Genomic DNA, 21,273 nt, shown 5'->3' on the forward strand with positions numbered 1-21,273 from the left:
CTCAAGGGGAACATTGAGGTCTTGTCAGATGATTAAATTACATGGTCCTGTGCCCGAAACCATAACTTTGAATGCAAGTTTAAGGGTTGTAATTTCAGGTGCAGTGTAGATCCATTAATGAACAATCCTACTTTGTAAATAAATTAACTCTGATTGATAGATTTTCTACAAGTAGTGCATTGTGTGTGGCCGATGTCGACGGACGTTCTTCTGCAATACACTGAATGATGGTGCAAACTGACAGCATTTGCATTTGATGAATGACGTGCTGCATAGCCCAACTTAAACCAGCCCATGGTAGTTTGCTTGGCTTAGCTCCCCCCAAGACTTTTTCTGGTGCTTCTGTTGTAAAGACAAAGCTGCTCATTTTGAAACATTTTTATTTAGTTCATTTTTATCAATATATTAAACTAATTAAATGTCATAATTTCAGAAGTTTTAATTGCTGAATGTTTTATTACTCAAGCATTTAAAGCTGCAGTCTGTAACATTTTTTTGATTATAAATTATCCAAAATAAATTTGAGTGTTCAAAACTATCTCCTTACCTTAGCCCGATTCACAACCAGGGTGCGAATTAAAGTGGGGTTTAAGGGGGTCTGACCCCCCTAAAGAAGGCTTGACCCCCCCCCTAAAGGACATCAAAATAAGTCTACCCATAATATGAAGCTTTACCTGTAAATATGAAGATGCATTTCTAGCTCTGACTGATTTTAAAGGGGGAATGAATTGAGAAATCAACTTTCCTTTGAGCTTTTGGTATATAAAAGTTCATTGTGATATAAGAATATCCTGCAAGTTTCAGAGCTGAAAACGTCCTTGTTAGTCAAAGAAAAGCTTTTATAGAGACCAGGCCCAGAAAACGAGAGATCTCAGAATATGTCGACCACTGACGTAGTAGGACGCAGAAGCACCGCCTCAAGCCCGCCCACCGACTCGTGAAGCTAAACGATGCGGAATCGATTGTAAACAAGATAGAGGTCGAGACGGGATTTGCAGACATATTGAGATTAAAACACAATGCTGTGCCTTCTATATTGGATCCGACAGGAACAGTGCAACACCACTTATGTGAGTAAAACATGTTTTTATATGTGTTAGTATTGCATTGTTACATATCGTTTGATATCTATTGATTGCATACCTTAGCACGCTGTCTCAGGCTGGAGAAGGTGTTATTGGTTAATTCGTGATCAGACTCGGACTTGTAACACCAGCTCGCAAAGCCCAAAGTCCCGGCGCTATATATGTGCTTTTCAGACGACACGTCTGTGTGTGTACAGTTTGCGGTTATATTCACTGATGATCGAGCGAAATGATACAGAAATAACATTCCAATCAATCGCGGGTGGATGAGAGAGGAATCAATTGTGTTTGTTTGATAAAGACATTTTGCGAGCCATGGCTGTGGGATGGGTGATTCATTCCGGTTGCCGTTTGCCATACGCTGTCACTAACAGGGGGAGCAGAAGCTCATTAAATATGCAAATCTTATCCAATCCTAGCCGTCAGCGTTTACTTACAAGTCTTCAGTGCGGCACGCCCATCAAAACCAATCTTTTTTCAGAGAGCCTCAAACCAAGGCAGAAAGTAGCCTATTACTTATTCATTATGATGTTTTTGAATGTAAAAAACACACAAACGTCATAAGTTGACCTCAGTGAACAGTATAAAAAAATAAAAAAGCCAGTTCATGACATCTTTTAATCGTAATTTTGGTCACCCCTGAAATGGGTCATACCATTAACATAAGTGTCGAATTAAGTACGCTATAAAATTGTGCTCATTCGGGTACGTGCTTTTCTTGCATGGATGAAGAACGTAATCAGTTTTAAATACATATAGCATACACAATTCCGTTGAATAATAACATTTGCCTCTTTAATGCTGTTAAAATGAATGTATGAAGCAAACTATTTGCTGATATCCTCAACTTAACACTGAAATAGGAGTGTACGTTTATCTATCAATTGCGTGCGAAAGTTGCATTCATTAGTTATACTTTGGTCATACTTCTAAGATGTACTACATGAAGTTCACTGGTGTGTTGACTGACAGCCCAGCCCGATCTCATGACAATTCGTACGTATTTTACGAGGTGGCTAATTCTTACAAATTTGTACGACCTGACTCGCACGAATTTGTACGATTTTTTGGTAAATCGTATGTATTTGACGAGTGGTCCAATTTGTGTGATTTCGTACGGATGACCTACCTCTAACGCCGCCCCTAAACCTACCCATCACTGCGGTTTAGACAAATCGTACGAATTCATACGAGTGACATTATACAAATTCATACAAATTAGCCTCCTCTCATAAATACGTACAAATTGGTTATGAGATAGCATTGGACAGCCACACATACTCCTCAAAACATTAGATTCATCCACGCTGAGGAGCCGTGCCAATGCAAAACCCACGTAAAGATAATTCCGCCAAATAACTGCAATTGCAGGTTTCAAACAGAGATGGCGACAGAGGTAAAACGTACGGACTGCAGCTTTAACATTACAGTTAATGGTTTAAGACTTTTTTTCCTGCACAGTTTAGTATCATCCATTGCCAGGATGAATAGGTGATTGATGGACTGGTGTATTTATAGTCTGTTTTGTATAGATTGAGCTTTTGTACACTTTTCAAATCTGAAGATTAAACTGGACCACGGCTTGATGGGAAAGTGCTGAGCGATAATGTACATTGCATTTTAGCATACCAGACTCAATCCAATGATATCCTGTGACTAGCCTGGAGCCAGGCTGGTTGAATCAACACAGTTTTTTAAGTTGTTTTTAGTACTGCAGTACTGGATGATTTAGATAAGAAAAACCAATAAGCTCTTGTTCATATTCACACAAAATATTAACTGTGTCTTATTCTAATCCATCTCTGCTCTCAGTTTTCACGAGTTTTGAAGAACCGGGCCTGGCCCACATTCAAGCAGGCGAAGACTAAGGTTTCCCCTCTACACAGCAGTGACTTCTGCCCCACCAACTGTCACATCAATGTAATGGAGGTGTCTTATCCCAAGACCACTACTTCCCTTGGAAGTGCCTTCGGAGTCCAACTGGACAACAGGAAAAACACTCTGGAGAAAGGAGGGCGCAATTCAGAGCAGGGTGAGTGAAAATATATTCCTAAATAATGTGCAACTAGAGACTGCCCATTATAGGGAGCAATGAGTTCATGTCTATTAGATTTCTTTCTGTTTTTTTGCTTTCAGGTAAGCTGAACCCCATGGTTTACGTCCAGCATAGTATCACCAGCATGGCAGCCCCATCCGGACACAGTCTCAGCAGAGCTGAAGGTCACGGTCTGCGATTCCTGCTACGAGAGGATGACCTGCTCATCCTGGACGCCTATCACAAACTTCTGACCAAACTCACCACTGTTGTCAAAGAGATGGAGTGCTACGCCGCCCAGATTCATGAGTATGAACATTTTTATTTGGTAATATCTGTTGTTACATGAACATGTTTGATATATGAATATATAGGCCTATCTGATATATCATAAGCCTGGCTCCGCCCTCCTACATACTTCCGCTCAATTTTCATTTTCCTTCAGTACTCCGTCTTGGACTGCGGTATATTCTTAGTTTTTCTCCGATAAAATTTTAACCGGTCCAATCAGCCAACAGAGGGAGTGGCTGAGAGCAATGACGTTGATGTCGTGCGCTAGTTTGAGTTGTAGTTCAGTAATGGCGGCGGAGAAAGATGCAAGCGAAGCCATTCATTCCGTTGAGGCACCGCTGCCGAATATCCAGAAGTTAAAGACGGAGCAAGAACAATCTTTGCTGAGTTTTGTTGGTGGCCATGATGTTGTGTCCCGGGAAAAGTTTGATTTCCAGCTCGCTCCGTTAGTGGTGAAGGAGTTGGCTGAAGCCCTATTCGGGTTTCTCGTGGGGTCGTAAGGTATTGTCATCATTTACAGTGGGGATTTTATTGCCGTCCGTCTCCTACCACCCACGTAAAAATCCCAGGCCGAATGACCTACTGTTTTTGACAAACACCAAGGTCTTGTGGTAATTTAATTGCTGTCCGAATCCACATTTCTGAGTTTTTAAGACTATATCACTTCAAAATTCACTGTTTATATCCTTTTTAACCACTGTAGAGCACCGTGCGGTTGCGCTTCGCTGTCATTTGGATGCATTTCTAGACTTGTATTTACAAGAGCAATATATTTCATCACCGCTCAAAAAAAAAAAGAAGAAAAGCACGTAAACATTTGAATTGGGCCGTTATTTACGGCAGCATTTATTCTTATCATACCAAGCATGTGACATTTTATTTACAGCATACAATCATGTAATGGACCACGTGAGAAGCACGATCACAAAATCTCTCCCCTCCACCGTGAATAAATCACAATCCGAATGCACGAGTTTCAGGTTTTATGGTGTGAGGTGGCGTGCACTTTTATTTTTTACGGACTTCCATGTGAGAAACAAAAGGCGAAAGGCGCATGACATACGTCACGACCAAACGTTAGCGATTGGTTATGGCAGATCCAGAGTGGCTCTTGGCAGATCCAATAGTTTTAAACTTCAACAGAGTTCCCGCCTTCAAGGAAGTAAACGCTTGTCAATGGAGAGTGTCCAGACTCTCTGTACAAATGAAATGTATGAGAGTCTGGTGAGACCTGGCTAATATATCATCATCAGGAGTGCTGGTTTAGCCTGGTACAACATCCGTATAAAAATCAATAGACATACTAATAGACCTAAACGGTCTGAAACTCAATTTTTTTTAAGTGAATCAAAAGTTTAGTTATCCAGTGTGACTGAATTACATGTTATTGCCCTTTGCTTCAAGAGAACTCTATAACTCAACAGTTTAACACAAAGAGAGCTGGATAAGTTGATCTTAAGATCTTTAATTGGAGGAGCTTTCACTGTGGTTTATGTATTTCTTTAATCTTTTACTGGTGGCTTTTCCTCTAAATTAACTGGTCTAAATGGTTATCATGCTTTAGCAACTCAAAAGGGTTAATTTCGTGAAAAAAATCTACATTTTCATGATCTTTTGAAATTACCTAAAATTCTTATGTAAATAGATAGATGACCGCAGACAATTTGTCACATTATTTAAGGATGGGGCAGCGGCAACCAAATTGGACCAGTTCACAACCCATGTCTTAAAGACATCATTAAAAACATTTTAATTTTACGGGCTACTGAGAGGGTAATAAAAAAAAAAAAACCTACATTATGTCGTATGTGTTGGGGCAAAACAATCTTGGCTAAGATTAGGGATACAGTGATGATGTAAACACACCCCGATCAAGACTATTAGGTTAGAAAGTAAGTGATAAAAATGATTATTATTAGTATTGTTGTTATTATTAATAATATTATTATAAATATATATATTTTTTATTTCTACATACTGTATGTTTCCTAATAATAATAATAGTAAAATAATAATTTCCTCTGTTTTGTTCATTTTTATATTTTGTTTGCTAACTAAACTAAATTAATTAATTTAATTAATTAATTTGTTACATTTATATAGCGTTTTTTCTAGGCACTCAAATCGCTTTACATAGAAGGGGGAATCTCCTCAACCACCACCACCAATGTGCAGCATCCACCTGGATGAAATTACTGAGATGTTAACAAGATTTATTATTATTATTATGAAACAAAAACAGCTTTGGTTTAATGTTAACTAATTATATTTTAACATTTGAAGGTTAACTTATTTGCAGCGATATCAACACTCCCTTGACTATAATATTTTCTCAAATGTGCTTTTTAACTTTATTATTTATAAGATGTTAGCAAGATTTATTTAGCTGGATTCCAAATCAAATGACGTCAGAAATTACGCATTTTGTTCCCTGATGTGACAATTTTTATGACTGTTAGAGTCTCTATGGGATGTTAGCAACTGTTTAATCTTTGTGCGTTTCACATGACCCAACATCTGGAATTTGCATTATGTTCCTAATTGTTCTTTTCTCCAACAACTACATATGTTGTGTGTGTGTGTGTGTGTGTGTGTGTGTGTGTGTGTGTGTGTGTGTGTGTGTGTGTGTGTGTGTGTGTGTGTGTGTGTGTGTGTGTGTGTGTGTGTGTGTGTGTGTGTGTGTGTGTGTGTGTGTGCGTGTGCGTGTCTGTGTGTTGGACACACTTAAGCTGAAAGGGGGTGGGTGGGATACTTCCTGTCTGAGCTGAGCTGCTGATGGTTTCATTTTCTGTAATCACATTAACACCTTGAAGGAAATGGGACACTCTGAGGTCGGCCGTCGTATTTCAAAATGGAAATCTGCAAGAATAAAAAAAATGTTACAAGATAACTGAACTCAGGCAGTACACTGTAAATGTCACTCACTGAGTAATTTGCAAAGTGGCATAAGTGCCTAACAAGAACTCCTCTCGTGTTTCGTGTTACGAAACTCCTCTTTCTCTGTCCCTCCCTACTTTCCAATTCTAGTCTTACTACCTTTAGTTTAAATAAAAAAGCATCCATTATCACTAACAGCCTTTGAGTTTTCATAATTCGGTTGAAATCACATAGTCAGATCCTCTGTGGAGTGTGGACACGATGGCAATTCCAGCTTTCCAGTCTTGATCTACAGTGAGGATGGCACCTTTCACTGCTGCTGCCATATGCTTGTCAGTGCCGATTGCTGGCTGAAGGTCTGTGAGTGTGCTTATTGGCAAGGCCGTCCTTGATCTGGTGGGGAGATAATGACCTTCCTCACAGCCCCTGGGCAAGAGAGAGTGCTGTAATGACTGCCTGGAGGTGGTTGTCTTGTCAGACAGCCATCCCTATCATGCAGCAATAATGGGGCAAATAGAAACTGAGTATCTCATTGGGGCCACTTCTGGAAGCCTCTGACTCCACTGTGGATTAAGAAGTGCATTGATCTCTACAGTTGGAGGGGATGAAGAAAAGGCTAAGAAAGCCAAAACATGAGGAGATCAGAAGTGGATGGTTTCAGATGGACTTGTGCCTGGTGTTTGTTGGTATTGTTTAACCATTTTAAAGGGACAGTTTACCCCCCAATTTTTTTGTTTTGTTTTATCACCTTTGTGTTGTTCCAAACCTGCATGAATTCATACGACTTTATCTTTTGTGAAACACAAAAATTTGCAAGATTTCTCTAGATTTCTCTTTTGTTCATAAAATGAAAGTTAATGGGGTGCAATGTTTTTTGGACCTCACTGACTTTCATTATATTGAACATTTGAACATCTAGAATGTGATTTTAAAATTATATATTATGTACCTGGAAACGTGATTTCCGTACCTGGAAAGGTCATGTAAATGACCTTAAAATCTTAATAAAATCTTAAAACATCATAGGTATGTTTATAATGAATATACATTTTACAAGTTACATGCTCTAAAAAACATATTTAGTAGACATTGTGGATATAATTTTCAAAAAAAAATGTCATCAATGTCCATTGGATCACAAATGACTATGTAAAACTACTAGGATTATTCTAATTAAACTGTATACAAACGAAACGCGTTACTTACAGTTTACTGGGTCCTTGCTGGTTCCAGAACAGTTAGCACAGCCTGATCTTGATCTTAAAAAGCCATCATTTTGCGACTGTTCTCAAACCAGTCGCTGGTAAAATGTACGGTTCAAACACGCAAGTCAGCACTTACGTGACTAGGATGTTCATTAAAAATAAACGGAATCCATTTGTCTCTGAAATCGGGATCCTTCGGCAGCTTATGCAGAGATGATGTTTTTCCACAGCCAGGAATAGCACAAGGTCTGCATTGCACCACAATCTTGTTATTATCACAATCTTATCATAAAAAAACTGCGTTAGATCCACTCGCTGCTCATCGACTGAACATCAGTGGGCGGGGACAATGATGCAAACAAAACTCCTACCAAGGCTTTCCAACTGACAGCAATGTTATGGCCATAGAGGCCGATTATGAACTTTCCGTGCTTCCAACAGAGGCCAACTATGAACTTTTTGTCTGCCATATCACGGCCATGGAGGCTGGCACCGAACCTTGTGTACTCCCTGGCCCTGCTCTGCGCTGGTCCCTGACTCCTTGTCATTGTGCCCAGCTCCACTCCACCATGGTGGTCTCCACCTACACCAGTCGTGGTGGTTTCCCGCTCCGCTAGCTCCGCCGTGGTTGTCTCTGTCGTGGGGGGGGCTCTGTCATATGTGCTCTGTGTTTTTGTCTCTGGAATTTTATGTTACTTCCTGTCCTGAGAGCCATGTTGTAGTCCTTTGTAGTTTTTTCCTTTGATTGCCTTCCCAGATGTGTCTTGTTAACTCATTATCTTGTTAAGCTTGTTTACCCCTTTGAATGTATAGTCCTTATGTTTCTCTTGTTGCTTTGTCAGTTGTTGAATGTAATGGTTGCTGTTCTCTTTGTGGTTTTGTTCCTTTGTTTCGCATGGCTTTTTCTCTCGCCCATTACAAATACATGTTCCTAGCATTATTAAAAATCATGAATCAGTTAATTATTCCAAATGCTTTGCAAATGGGGTTTTACTGATGACTTTGTGATGGCAGCTTTTCTTCAGACAGCTTCATTTTTTTCTCAGAAGAATCAAATAACATTTCAGCCATATGATGTATATCCATAAGTCCCATATCACAATCTGTTTTGCTCTGGCTTTGGCTTTATTTCTATACTGTCTTTCTAGTCCAATGCAGATGTTTCAGATCTATCTTGTCAGATGTTTCAGATAGTGATCTCTTTAGTATTTGAACGTGTGATTTGACCAGAAGTCATACTCTGATTATAGTTGAAAGTGCTGAGTCAGCTGCACGACATTAGCTGAATGTAAAGAGCCTCATATGTCACATGAAAGCACTCATGTATAAAGGACCGAAGGCAGAGAGACCCGAACCAAGATCTCCCCCGCAGAGTCTCATCATTGTTCCCCTCCTCTATTTCTTCACACTTTGATGCTCTGTGCCCCTCGAGGCCCCATGCTGCGCTCATTTCCTTATTAAGCTTCAGCCAATAGCAACAGTGGGTGCTCTTTTCTATGGCGACAGAATGGGACTTGATGGTGGTGACCAGTCTGCTTTACAAGGATTCCCTCCTTGTAAAGCAGACTGGTCGCCACCATCAAGTCCCATTCCATTGTAAGTTGATTCCAGAAATAATCAAATCCCTTATTCCGAGGTGGTGGGAATTGAGAACTCTTAAAAATATTGATGATTCCATAAAGAACCTTTAACATTCATAGAAACTCTTCATTGCACAAAAGCTTCTAGCGGAAAAAGCTTCTTTAGATAACTAACATCTTCAAACTAAGAGAAAAAAAAATTATTTTAGGAACTTTTCATTAAAAGGTTCTTTAGGGTAACCTAAAATGGTTTTTCTATAGCGTCACTGTGAAACTCCTTTTTGGAACCTGTAGTTCGTTGTAGTACGCATTTATTTTTTGAAACATTCAAATAAAGGCATACGTGTGAACGCGTTGCTGATTATTACCTTTCATTCACTTAAGTTAACTCTTTCCCTACCATTGATGGAATTTTCCAGCTTTCCGTGTTTTCACTGTTATGCGGTAGGGGCGCTATTACAAATCTTCTGAGAGAGTAAATCTCCTGAAAACGCAGGCGAAAAAGAAGCATATAAATCAAAACTGCCTAAAGTTACTGAATGAAATGTTGACCCAATGTCGACCCAGGAGCTATAGGACTGTGCAACTTTGGGGGTGTTGATGGACTCGATCTACTCTGATCCAGGCGTAGTCTTTGTCAAAGACAGAGTTTGTCTTTCTTATTTTTTTCTATTAAAAAAATAAAGCGAATCTCAGTGTGACCTTTCCTCACAGACATGAGAAATATCCAAATGTTTTTGCGGGGTGTTGAAGCAGAAGTAGTGCGCTTTACTACATGACATTGAGGCACCGGTGTGATCACTTGCATTTTTTTCCTGACAACAGCTGAAACAACTTAAAATACTCCATCAGTTTTGGTCATACAGATAAGAGTAATACATCATTCCAAACTGTACATTTCATTTCTGTAAACTCACAATAACAAAATGTTGTGCCTTTGTAAAATAAAGAAAACAAACAGGATGCGCTTTCTACCGTCTTGGTTTCTATGAACTTGCTTCAAAAAATAAACCAAAACTCAATTTAAACTTGCCTCACAGACATGAGCTATATCTATAGAAAGCTTCAAACGATTGTCAACCAATTCAAGTGGAAAACAAATATTCTCAGATTATGTAATCGGTATGAATCCTGCATATAGGTGTGTCCACTACTGCGGAGATGATGGGTCAGCATCGCCAGTCAGCAAAAATAAACTGAAACTCTGCATGAACTTTCCTCACAGACATGAGAAATACATCTATCTAAAGCTTGAAATGTCTATTTTTAAATGAACTGATTCAAATGGAAAACAAATATTCTCAGATAACATTATGAATGCTTAGGCTATGTGTTATATATGTGCAATTAAAGGCTCATTATTATTTATATGGCTAAGCCTAAAAACCTATTCTAGTAGACCCCAAAAACTAAATCAAGACTGTAAAATGGCATAATGAAGAAGAAGAAAACAACAGCGAGGAGTCGATTCCACAACCAGGAACCTGAGTCGGTTTCTGAAAAACTCTAAATCGAACAGCCCTAAACTGCATAGCTGGAGAACTTGGGCAGCTTGAGACGCCTTCAGGCCCTCTCACGAGCGAGGCATCGCTGGAAAGTTTCCTGCGTTTCTCACTCAGAGAATTGGTTTGGGTTGGAAATGACTTGAGGTTTTGTTTATTGTTAGGATGAGAATTAGAGTTACGGTTTGCGCTCACAAGGGAACATATTCCACGAAAGTATGTTTATGTGTCCACTCTCATTAAAAGAACCCTGAGGGGTTTGTCTGAAACTCAAACAAGGCTTGACATGTTAGTGTGTTCATGTGTGGAGAGACTGGGCCTCAAAGCCAGACTGAAAATATGACTTAAATGTCCCCATGTGTGAGAATATGTTGGCCAGCATCGTCAACATTTTCTTCACCATTCTCCTGGAGGGGAACAGAGTTATGACTGCTGACACAGCTGTATATGCGTGTTTTGATGTTATTCATATTTAGAGGACCTTTAACTTGCTTGAGTTGTTGTCCGGAAGCCAAGCACAAACAGGTTGTGATTTTGTTTGGCTCTGGTCATCCTCACACATTCGACACTCTGACATGCTGTGCCCGATTCTCCCAAAACATGTTTGAAATATAACTTAAAACCATACTAGGAAATGGGAAGTTGTTTGAGACCCTGGGATACACAGGATAAAACAGATGCAAATTAAAGTTGAAAATGCAATAGAAAAATACACAATACAAAGGAAATGAACCACAATGCAACACAGAAACCCACAACATAATGGAAATAAGCCACAACACAAACACAAAACAAGGAAATTAATCCACAAACAACAGGAATGAGAAAATAAATAACACAAAATTAAAGGTATAGTATGCAATATTAAAGTAATTACTCCTCGGACTCTGCATTTCAAAGTAGAATAACTGGCTGTAGCATTGTTTTTGGGAGAAACAAGTATGTGAAGGTCGCACGTATTTTGCATTTTAATGCTTTATTCAGTCAAAAAATTATAATAATAATAAACAGCACCTTTAACAGAAAATAAACATTTTTAAGAACACTGCATTTTTACAGAATAAGATACAGTACAACAGTTTTCATATTTTCTCTTTTTAAATTTTGAAATTGATGTTATGCAAAAAGATGTATTCATATGATTTGAAGTCTCCTGTTATAATTAACAGCTGTTTTATCTCCATTGCAATATTTATCACACACAGTGTGCCTCATTTATCAATCTAACATAGAAACGATCGCAGATCCGAATGCAGAAATCATCTTATGACAGGGTTCATGTGTGATTTATGAAACATTCGTATGCTGCCAATCACATCGTACGAATGATCATTCTGTCATGGGTGTGTGTAGGAAGGAAGATGAATCTAGTGCAAACTGGAAGTTATAATCAAAGTGAACAGGAAGACAGACATGACGACTCCACCTCACCAGAGGTGGTCTGAGGATGAGCTGAGGGGCAGACAGGCAGTGGTAGAAGAAGGGCTGAGAGATTGAAGATGGGAGGAGGTGGGAGAGGGAGGCTGGGCGGGATTTTCTCTGGACTGGGGACTAGTGATGCACCGATCATGATTTTACAAGGCCGATTCCGATACTGTTTTTTATTTATTTTATTTTTTTACACAATAAAAGAACGAAAGTATACATAACAAGATGTTTATTTGGTATTTAACAGGCTAAATTGGCTTTTGGCTAATGAAAACAAGTCCGCAATCTGAAATTAACGGGACATTGAATTGGAAATGAAAAGGCTGAAAGGTGAAATTAAAGGCAACAACTGCATATTCTGCAATCCAAACAAAGATGTTACTTAAATCAGCATTTGTTTTTAAATTCAGTGTAAAGAAAAAAAGTCTTTACCAGTGAAATTAAATAAAACCAAAGTATATAATTGTTCCAAATTGTTAAATCAAATAATGTTTAGTGCATCGAAAAAAACTAAGATGCTACTGCAGGTGCTTTTTAAATCAAATTAAGTCAATGTAATTTTTATGTAAAATAAAAAAAGATCATCCTATACAGAACTGATAGTATTTCATTTCAAAAGTGCATGCATGTTCTTCTTTAGGCTACAAAAAGAAGTATTTCGGCTTTGTCACAAGTTAGTCTGTTTCGTTCTCAACCGATCCAACACGTGAGAAGCTGAGCTGAACAAACGCTCACTATCTGCGCTTGTGCAGGGCGTAGAGAGGTAAGCTGGCGCAACTTCAGCTTGCGCAGGAAAGCGGCTCTTCATTCCCTTCAGCATCTCGTCTCTTCCCTCAGTTCTCCAGTTTCCGTTTGTAACACAGTGACATGTTCGTGTTCGCGAATGATTGCAATATAGGCGCGTATGTGCACGCGGGCACACTTCCGGAAAAACAAAAAAAAACAAAAAAATATTCGCCAGAAAAATACAAAGAAAACCGGTTCCGGTTTTTGGCCGGTCAACCGGTGCACCCCTACTGGGGACAGGAGACTGAGTCCTCTCTGGACTCGGGACGGAGGAAGTAGTCCTCTCTGGACTTGAGACAGGAGGCAGAGTCCACTCTGGACTGGAGACCGTACAGGACTGTGGACCGGGACAGGCGATGCAGGCGTGGCAGCCATCTTGGCAGGGGTCAAGGGCTCAGGGGTGGCGGCGACCATCTTGGCCGGAGACTAGGGATCTGGCGTAGCGGCAGCCATCTTGGCCGGAGACGAGGGCTCTGGCGTGACGGCAGCCATCTTGGCCGGAGACAAGGGCTCGGGCGGCGGCCATCTTGGCCAGAGATGAGGGCTCTGGTGTGGCGAGCTTGACGTCACGCCCTAGAAGGGCGGTTTCGACGGGATGAAACACTGGAAGGATGGTCTCGACGGGAAGAGACTCTGGAAGGGTGGTCTCGACGGGACTGGACTCTGGACAGAGACAGGGTGTTTTCTGGACCGGGGCGTGAGGCTCTCCAGACACCGGATAACCGCTTCTCTCCAGCTCAGTCCAGTGGTGTCTGGGAGGTCCACGGAGTGATGGTAATTGGCCCCGATCCAGAACAGAGTCTTTAGTTTCTCATCCTCGAGTGCACTCGTGAAGGCTACACCCACAAAACTCTGAATAAAAGAAAAAATGTTTTGGCTCTCCTGAGCTAGAACGATGATTTTGATCCCATCGTCCATCTTGGGAGGTCTGATCTTCTGTCACGGGTGTGTGTTGGAAGGAAGACGAAGGAAGATGAATCTAGTGCAAACTGGAAGATTTAATCAAAGTAAACAGGAAGACAGGTACACACCACTTTACACAACAGAGATCAGACAAGGACTGAGAGAAAGGGGAGAACTAAATAGCAAACGGCAACGATATAATAAACAGGACACAGCTGGAAGGAACTTAACTAATGAGGGTTACCATGGGGACAGACGAATGGCGGGAAAACTGAACAAGGAAACGTGACAGGAAGAAAACACTGAAAGTCCATGACAAAACAGAACATGACGGTTGACACATACTTTGATAAATGTGGCGGCTAAAAACAATTGTCTTTTTATTATATTACGCCCTTCAAAATTCACGGTTTAGAAGCCTCGCCCCTAGAGTTTATGACATGGAGAAACACAACACGGCCAAGAAGAGGAAGTATCTCATGAAAGAGAAATTGATCTTATTCCAAAAACACCCGTTAACCTCGTAATTGCAATTCTCCACCAGATTTACTATACTACGCTCAAGTTCATGCTAATTCAAAAACTTGCGTACATGAGCTGAGACATGACGTGAGATTTGATCGTAGCCACCGCACGTCCACATTGATAAATGCCAAATTTTGCATGAAAACAGCCATACGCCCAGTTTCATAAATGAGGCCCAGTGTCTTTAGCAGATCTAGCCAATAAAAAGAATAGCTTTTTCCATTTTACCAAGTTGCTGTACGTTTAATGTAATGTCCATTTCTGTGATCAGCACATTTTTATTTAATTTTATTTAATTTTTTTATTTCATTTCATTATTTCCCCCGGACAGTTGGCCAGTCCATCAAAATATATATATTATTTTATTTAATTACTATTTTTATTTTCAATAATTTATTTAGTTGTGTCTTATTTTGATTTACGGTATGTATGTTAACTGCTAGTATTTATTGTCTTAATCACCTCTGGTTCACTGTAACAGAGTCACAGGGATGTGTCTTTCCCTCGGTTTATGTGAGTCGTGAAAGTGTTTCTGGAGGTGTAGATTCTGACTCTTTTATTGCACATAGATTGCAGTGTGATTAATGTGTGATTTATCTCTATCTGGTTCTCTCTCTCCCTGTATTTCCCACAGTTTGCTCTCCTCTATCACACATCCAACCGGGTCTGAAGGGAAGCCTACTGAGAGCTACATTTCTGCTGAGAATGAGAGTGAGAAAAGTGAACGCAACGGGAAGAAAGTGTGTTTTAATGTGACCGGAGACGAGCAGGAGGACTCGGGTCATGACACTATCAGCAACAGAGACTCCTACAGGTGTGGTGTCTTACAGTATACAGAATAGTTATGTATTGCTTTATGTTTTAATATATGTAAGCAATGAGGGACGAGAGGCAGTGCTTTATTATGAATAGTCTTTGTTAGGCACAACTTTCAAAAGTTTGAGGTCAGTAAGTACATTAATACTTTTATTCTGCAAGGATGGAACAGATCACAAGTGACATTAAAGACTTTTACATTGTTATGAAAGGTTGTTAAAAATGGAGCAGTTTTTCCACAAAAATATAACTGTTCAATAATAAGAAGAAATGTTTCCAAATCAGCATATTAGAATGATTTCTGAAGGATCATGTGACACCGAAGACTGGGGTAATGATGCTTAAAATTCAGCTTTGCCCTTTTTGGAACCAAAACGGCCATTACCATATCTGAATTTCAGCTTCAAAGGCTTCCTCGGTACTTGATACACGGTGATACGAACATTAATGATGGTGTTGATTTTACCGTATCAATTGGAGCCTGAGTTCTAATCCTTCGGAAGTGATCTGCTTTCGCAGGAAAAAAAAAACTTCTTGACATGTCGACAACACAAACCAAACTCTTCCAGGCCTCAGCTACAAATACAGTATTTGAAGGCATGGCAAAGTAGACGTTGTTCGCGGGCAGCCAATGAAGACCATAGAAGGGCATATTTCATAATTTGTTTGTAACGTCATAATTTATTTGTAACACATGAATGTTCATCTGATTGCTTCCAGCGATTGTAACAGCAACAGGAACTCCATAGCGTCCTTCACCAGCATCTGCAGCAGTCACTGCAGCTCTTATGTGCACAGTGACGAGATGGACTCAGGTAACGCAACCAGATATCACCCTTCACACATCTGACAACACAACACCATTGTTAGTTCACCCCCGTGATACATCCTCCATGACTCTAATCAAGTTTGGCAAGAGCTTGGATATGCCTCTCAGACTGATTCTTATCTCGTCGCTGCACATCAAGCACGCATTTTCCACTTAGTCAAACAGAACCCGCCAAAACATAGTGTCTGCCAAGTTGACGGCCATTTGATGCTTACTGCTGAACAGATGGAGAAAGAGAAGGACAGGAAAGACTGAGAGGAGTGGAGAGACGTATTTGCATTGTTATGGCAATACCGCACTAATGAAACTAATGTGTTGAGGCTCTGTGTTAAATGTGTATATCCTCTAATGATTACCGCTTTACCCTCTCTCCACACACACACACACACAATCACAAACAGGTGACGAGATGCCGACCAGTGTGTGGATATCTCACGACAAACAAAAGAAGCTGCATGGCTTCCTGGAGCATCTCTTCAGTCAGGTGTGTGTTTGCTGTCACGTCCAACAAGTTTATACATCCATGTATTGTAATGTAGAGCATTTGTTCATGTGAATTGTATAAAAAGTTGGTGTCTGTGTATGTATATATATATATATATAATGATAACAACAACAATAATAATAATATTAATAACAGTGTTTTTGTATAGTTTTATGTATATTAATTGGTGCTGTCAATTGATAAAAAGAATTACTAATTAATCACACATTTTTTTCTGTAATTATTGCGATTAATCACTCCTAACATTAAAGTTTAAATTATATTTTTATATTGTAATACTTTCACATTAAATCTATAAAATAATGTAGAAACAACATTAAGACAGTATATTTAAATATTTGTTTAATGGCATCTTTTTATTTTTTTATTACTTGAAAGCTATTAATTTTAACATTTAATAGGCTTTAAAAAATATAACACATTTTAATTTAATTTATTTGAATTAAATTGAATTAAAACATTCTTCACATAAACCCATTGTAATAAATGTCACATTTAGATGTGCATTTAATATTTCAGGGCTTAACGCTAAGAGATTTTTCTGAGTTTTACCTGCCCTGCAAGTTACTGTTTTCGTTGTTTTTGGCCATTGTAACTTTGTAAGTTATCAAAACACTTCACAGACTTCACTGCATACCATTATAAATGGAATATAGATTAATCCTTATTAAAGCTGCAAAAGTTATTCAGTCTGGAGCAGTGAGTGATTTTTTTTTGTTTGTATTTAGTTCTTTGATTAACATTAATGACAGACAGCAGCTGTCAGAGTACTGAGAGTAAGAACCCAGATGCAGAATGAGCGGGGGGTGAAATGTATTAACAATATTAGACAGCACAAGAATGGTGAGACAGGAACAAAGTCCAAACAATAGGGGTAGGACACAATGGGAGAACTGGCTGGTCAGGGTTGAGACAGCAAGGATGTGATGGCCAACGATGGAGACAAGGCAGCGGCTCGGGGAACCAGGCTTGACAGTTGGTGATGTGACTTGCCGTAGAACCAGACTGGTAGCCAGGCCAGGAGAGTCAATGACCAAGGTGGGACAGGATGCGGGACAGGAACCACCACAAGACAACACACTAATCAAGACAACAAGAGATAAACAAACGAGCAAAAAAAAAAAAAAAACTCTGAATAGGGGAAATGCAGCTAAGTATCTGGAATCCAAAAAGCAAATAGAAGAGAGATGAATATAAAACTCAAAATAAACTATAACAAATAAGAGAAAAAGCTAAATAAATAAGTACTAGAAATAAATGACTGGAACTTTAAACGAGATAAAAACAAAAATGCAACCTAGCAGGAAACAAGAGAGAGAAACAAAATCAAAACTAGAGAAAAAAAATAAAAAATAAGGCTGGGGCAAGATTAGCCAGAATAGAGGCATAAAACAAATGCACACAACAAACCAGGAAGGACGAGAGGGAAAGGAGCTCAATATAAAGGGAACAGCACATGAGGATCAGGTGAACAGAATTAAGCAAAGGAGGACTAGACAAGGACTAAACAAGGGGGCGTGGTAAAGGGAAACAAGGAGGTGGGACTAGAGGAACACATGGCCAACACAAACAAAGTCAGAGCCATGTGGTCAGACACAAGACAAACAAAGAAACATTGAACAGAGACCCTGACAGCAGCAGGTTTATAAGGCTGTTGTCACTTTAAGACCTGACGAACATGATGTGAATCTGACAAACAATCTGACAACTCTTTGTCCTTTCAAGCCAGCCGCTTCACAGACAATGTGCCAATACAGATTTTAGTTCTTTTTTGCGTCTTATATAGTTTTTAATGGTTAAATATTACATTATAATTAATAATATTATAACATGAATTATAACAACATTATAATCACCAGAGGTGATGACAAAAAAATTAATGATAACATGATCATATAGCCTACTGTAGCGCAGTCAAAGGATGACAGAAAAAAAGGATGATGTGTTAATTGCGTTAAATATAAATTGCTTGCGTTAAAATGTTAATTTTGGCGGCCCTAATATTAATACATTTAAAACTTTTCAAGCTGTATAAATTAACATTAATGTATTGTTATGAACCCAGTATGCCTTGCGAGCCTTCCGTGACAGTATTCATGAATTTATATTTATTTATAAATGAATATTCAATGAAGTTCTTGATACCTTTTTCCTTTTCATTTTATCCTGTTGTAAAGTTTTTTTTTTTTTTTTACATCTCCATTATATGGTCTGGCAGTGTGACATGATTGCAGTGCAAATTTTACATGTTTAATTATTTTTATAAAAATAATTAATAATCATTTTAATAATATGTAATATTTTAATTTAATTTGAATAATTTCATTTTTTTTTTTTATAAAGCAAAAATAACTAAAGTTTACTATTTCATTATTCTTTATAAAAGTATGTAGTTTTATTAAATAATGCACAGAGTTGTTTTACTTCCATTTTGCTTTATCCCATCTGCTCTTATAAAGACTTAGCTTCACCTTTGACCTCTTTGACACCTAAAAACAGGCTGAAGCCCCTCATATAATGCCTCAAGGCTGTGGTCATTTTCCCCCAGAGATCAATCTGTTCTGTCTCACTCTCCACACTTTTTAATGAGGATGTCTCAATCACCAGTAAAATGGAGAATGTGCGGCTCACTGCGTCCTTCTTGCCTGCTGTTTGCTTTATAGCACGCAGGTTTCCGGGAGAACAACACTCCCAGGTCACATACAGCACAAATGTTTTCCGGCTGACGGGGTGGGAGTTCAAGGGGGTTTTGTTTGTGCAAACTGACTCCTTGGGCGCTTTATGTTTAATAACACCAATGGGACTGAGCTTTGAAACCCCAAAGTCCTTTTGAGTTTGTCCATATTTGCTTAGTCATCTAATTAAAAATGTATTTCCTATGATGTTTTGATACTGATCTCATTTTCAGGTGGAGTCCATCACCAGTTTGTTGAAAGGGGTAACCGTGACACGAGCCTTTGAACAGACAAAGTGTTTCACTCCGGGACGAGGACTTCAAGGTATCAAGAGATCCTCATGTTAATGAACTAAATTGTGTTTTATTCCTGTCGGCACAAGCTTATTCACACAGACAATATTCATTAGAGTGACTTTCATGGCTCAGTGCACTTTTTGTTGTGGTTTGCATAACTTAAGTCGGACTTACTCAAAGTGCATTAACTGTGCTGAAACTCATAAACTATACATGTTTATGAGATTGTGCTTTCAAAAAGATCTCCAGGGATCTCCGACAATGGATTTTCAAACTTTTTCTTGAACTGCCGCTCTGAAACGTCTCCTTGCGAAGTCAGTCATGTGTGTGCAAGAGAGAGAAGGAAGAGGGAAAAAATGAGTGACATTAATCTGGGCCTGTATTTCAGGGCGGTTGACAAAAGGAAGTGTGGCTGAAGTTGGGGGTTTCCTCCGAGCGGTGTGTAGGGTCTCAGTGATTGACTGCTCCAACCTCAGCTTTGTCCTTTACCACAAATCATCCTAATCAAATCTGTACAATTCATTTTATCTGGGGCAGATAAAGAACACCAGACTGCTAGAGATAGTCTAGGACATTTCCTCTCTCTGATCTGAGGACACTAGGACATTGGACTCATAGAGATTGTCTGGGTCACTTCCTCTGTCTCAGATTTTGAGACATTTTCGCTCCCTTGAAAGGAACACTACTCGTAGGGTCATTCCAAACAAAATTCCAAATTAGAGTGTAATCCAAAAACTACCACAAATGCTCTCATATATCCAAATCATCAGAAAAAGATATCTCTTATATAAACATTTTATTGTATGTATTTTTTTATTACCGTGTCTGTTTTTTATTTATTTACTATTTTAAAATCATTTTATTTATTTTATTTTATTTTAAAATCATTTTATTTTATTTTTTTAACAAACACCACATGGATAGATATGCAATTTGAATTAAACATAAAACAAAAAGGCAATATCTGAAACTTTTTTTCATTTTCATAATGCTTAACATTGAGTTCTCACTTCAAGTGCACTCTAGTAGAATAGTGTGTAGTGATGCTCAATTTGAAACGAGTTTCACCCATAATGCCCTGTATGATTTAATCTCTTTAAACATTAAAATGTTTATTTTAAAGAGCCCGAAGCTGAATGGGATATAAACCGCTCCAGGTATGAACCCCTCAGTGTGTTGTCAGTAGAAACAAACTTTAATGCAACCTGCAGTAACTCCTGAGTCGCTGGTTTATGTGATAATAAAGTTTATTCCCAAAGGCACAGTTTCACACAGGATGTGGCTCAAGGTCATTCGGTAGGTTAATAAACAGAGAAGGCATTGTTTTAGTGATATTTGAAAGCGGGGAACTCTTGCCTGGGAAGTAAATCTTATATGAAGTGATGAGTCAGCGAATGCCGGTACTATCTGTGTGTGTGGTCTGAATCTAGTTTTATACCTCCACATAATGTTGCTGCTTTGCTGTTGTAAAGAGATGAGCAGATTACTATATAATCCTCACGGTTTAACGGTTGATTAGAACTTGTGTGCCTGTGCATGTGATGTGTTTATTAAAGCGCTCACATGTGTGCAAGTGAGAAAATGGTATTTTAGAATTCGAAATTGAGCTAGTAACATGACTATGGCCACATAAACACTCCAAATGAGTGACAACCATTTAAAAATCTCCTAAATTATTATTTGTGTGTGACTCCGAGGGGATTTTTAAAAATAAAATGTGAAAATGGTGAATATGCAAATGCAAAAATATTTAAAATATTTGAAACCTTGATGTTTAAATACAGTATACAGTCAAACCAAAAATTATTCAGTCACCAGTTTTTGTTACTAGTGGGTGCAGGACACTATAGTTCATTTATGTAACTGAGGATAGCAAAATAAAGTAAACTGTGACATATTATACCCAAAAATTGCTCATACGGTGGACAAAATTGT

General features: G+C 38.8%; 1 protein-coding gene across 1 annotated transcript in view; it reads left to right on the forward strand.

Annotated features, from left to right (window-relative positions):
• prex2 (phosphatidylinositol-3,4,5-trisphosphate-dependent Rac exchange factor 2) overlaps positions 1 to 21,273 on the forward strand; it is a 198,951-nt gene that overhangs the window by 99,355 nt on the left and 78,323 nt on the right. Inside the window, exons 24-29 of the mRNA XM_079805796.1 lie at positions 2,898 to 3,117; positions 3,222 to 3,429; positions 14,852 to 15,031; positions 15,754 to 15,848; positions 16,264 to 16,346; positions 19,276 to 19,366. Of these exons, the coding sequence (XP_079661922.1) occupies positions 2,898 to 3,117; positions 3,222 to 3,429; positions 14,852 to 15,031; positions 15,754 to 15,848; positions 16,264 to 16,346; positions 19,276 to 19,366 (877 nt within the window). The remainder of the gene's footprint in view (positions 1 to 2,897; positions 3,118 to 3,221; positions 3,430 to 14,851; positions 15,032 to 15,753; positions 15,849 to 16,263; positions 16,347 to 19,275; positions 19,367 to 21,273) is intronic.

Source organism: Gobio gobio (genome assembly GCF_949357685.1).
Source record: "Gobio gobio genome assembly, chromosome: 23".
Lineage (NCBI taxonomy): Eukaryota > Metazoa > Chordata > Actinopteri > Cypriniformes > Gobionidae > Gobio > Gobio gobio.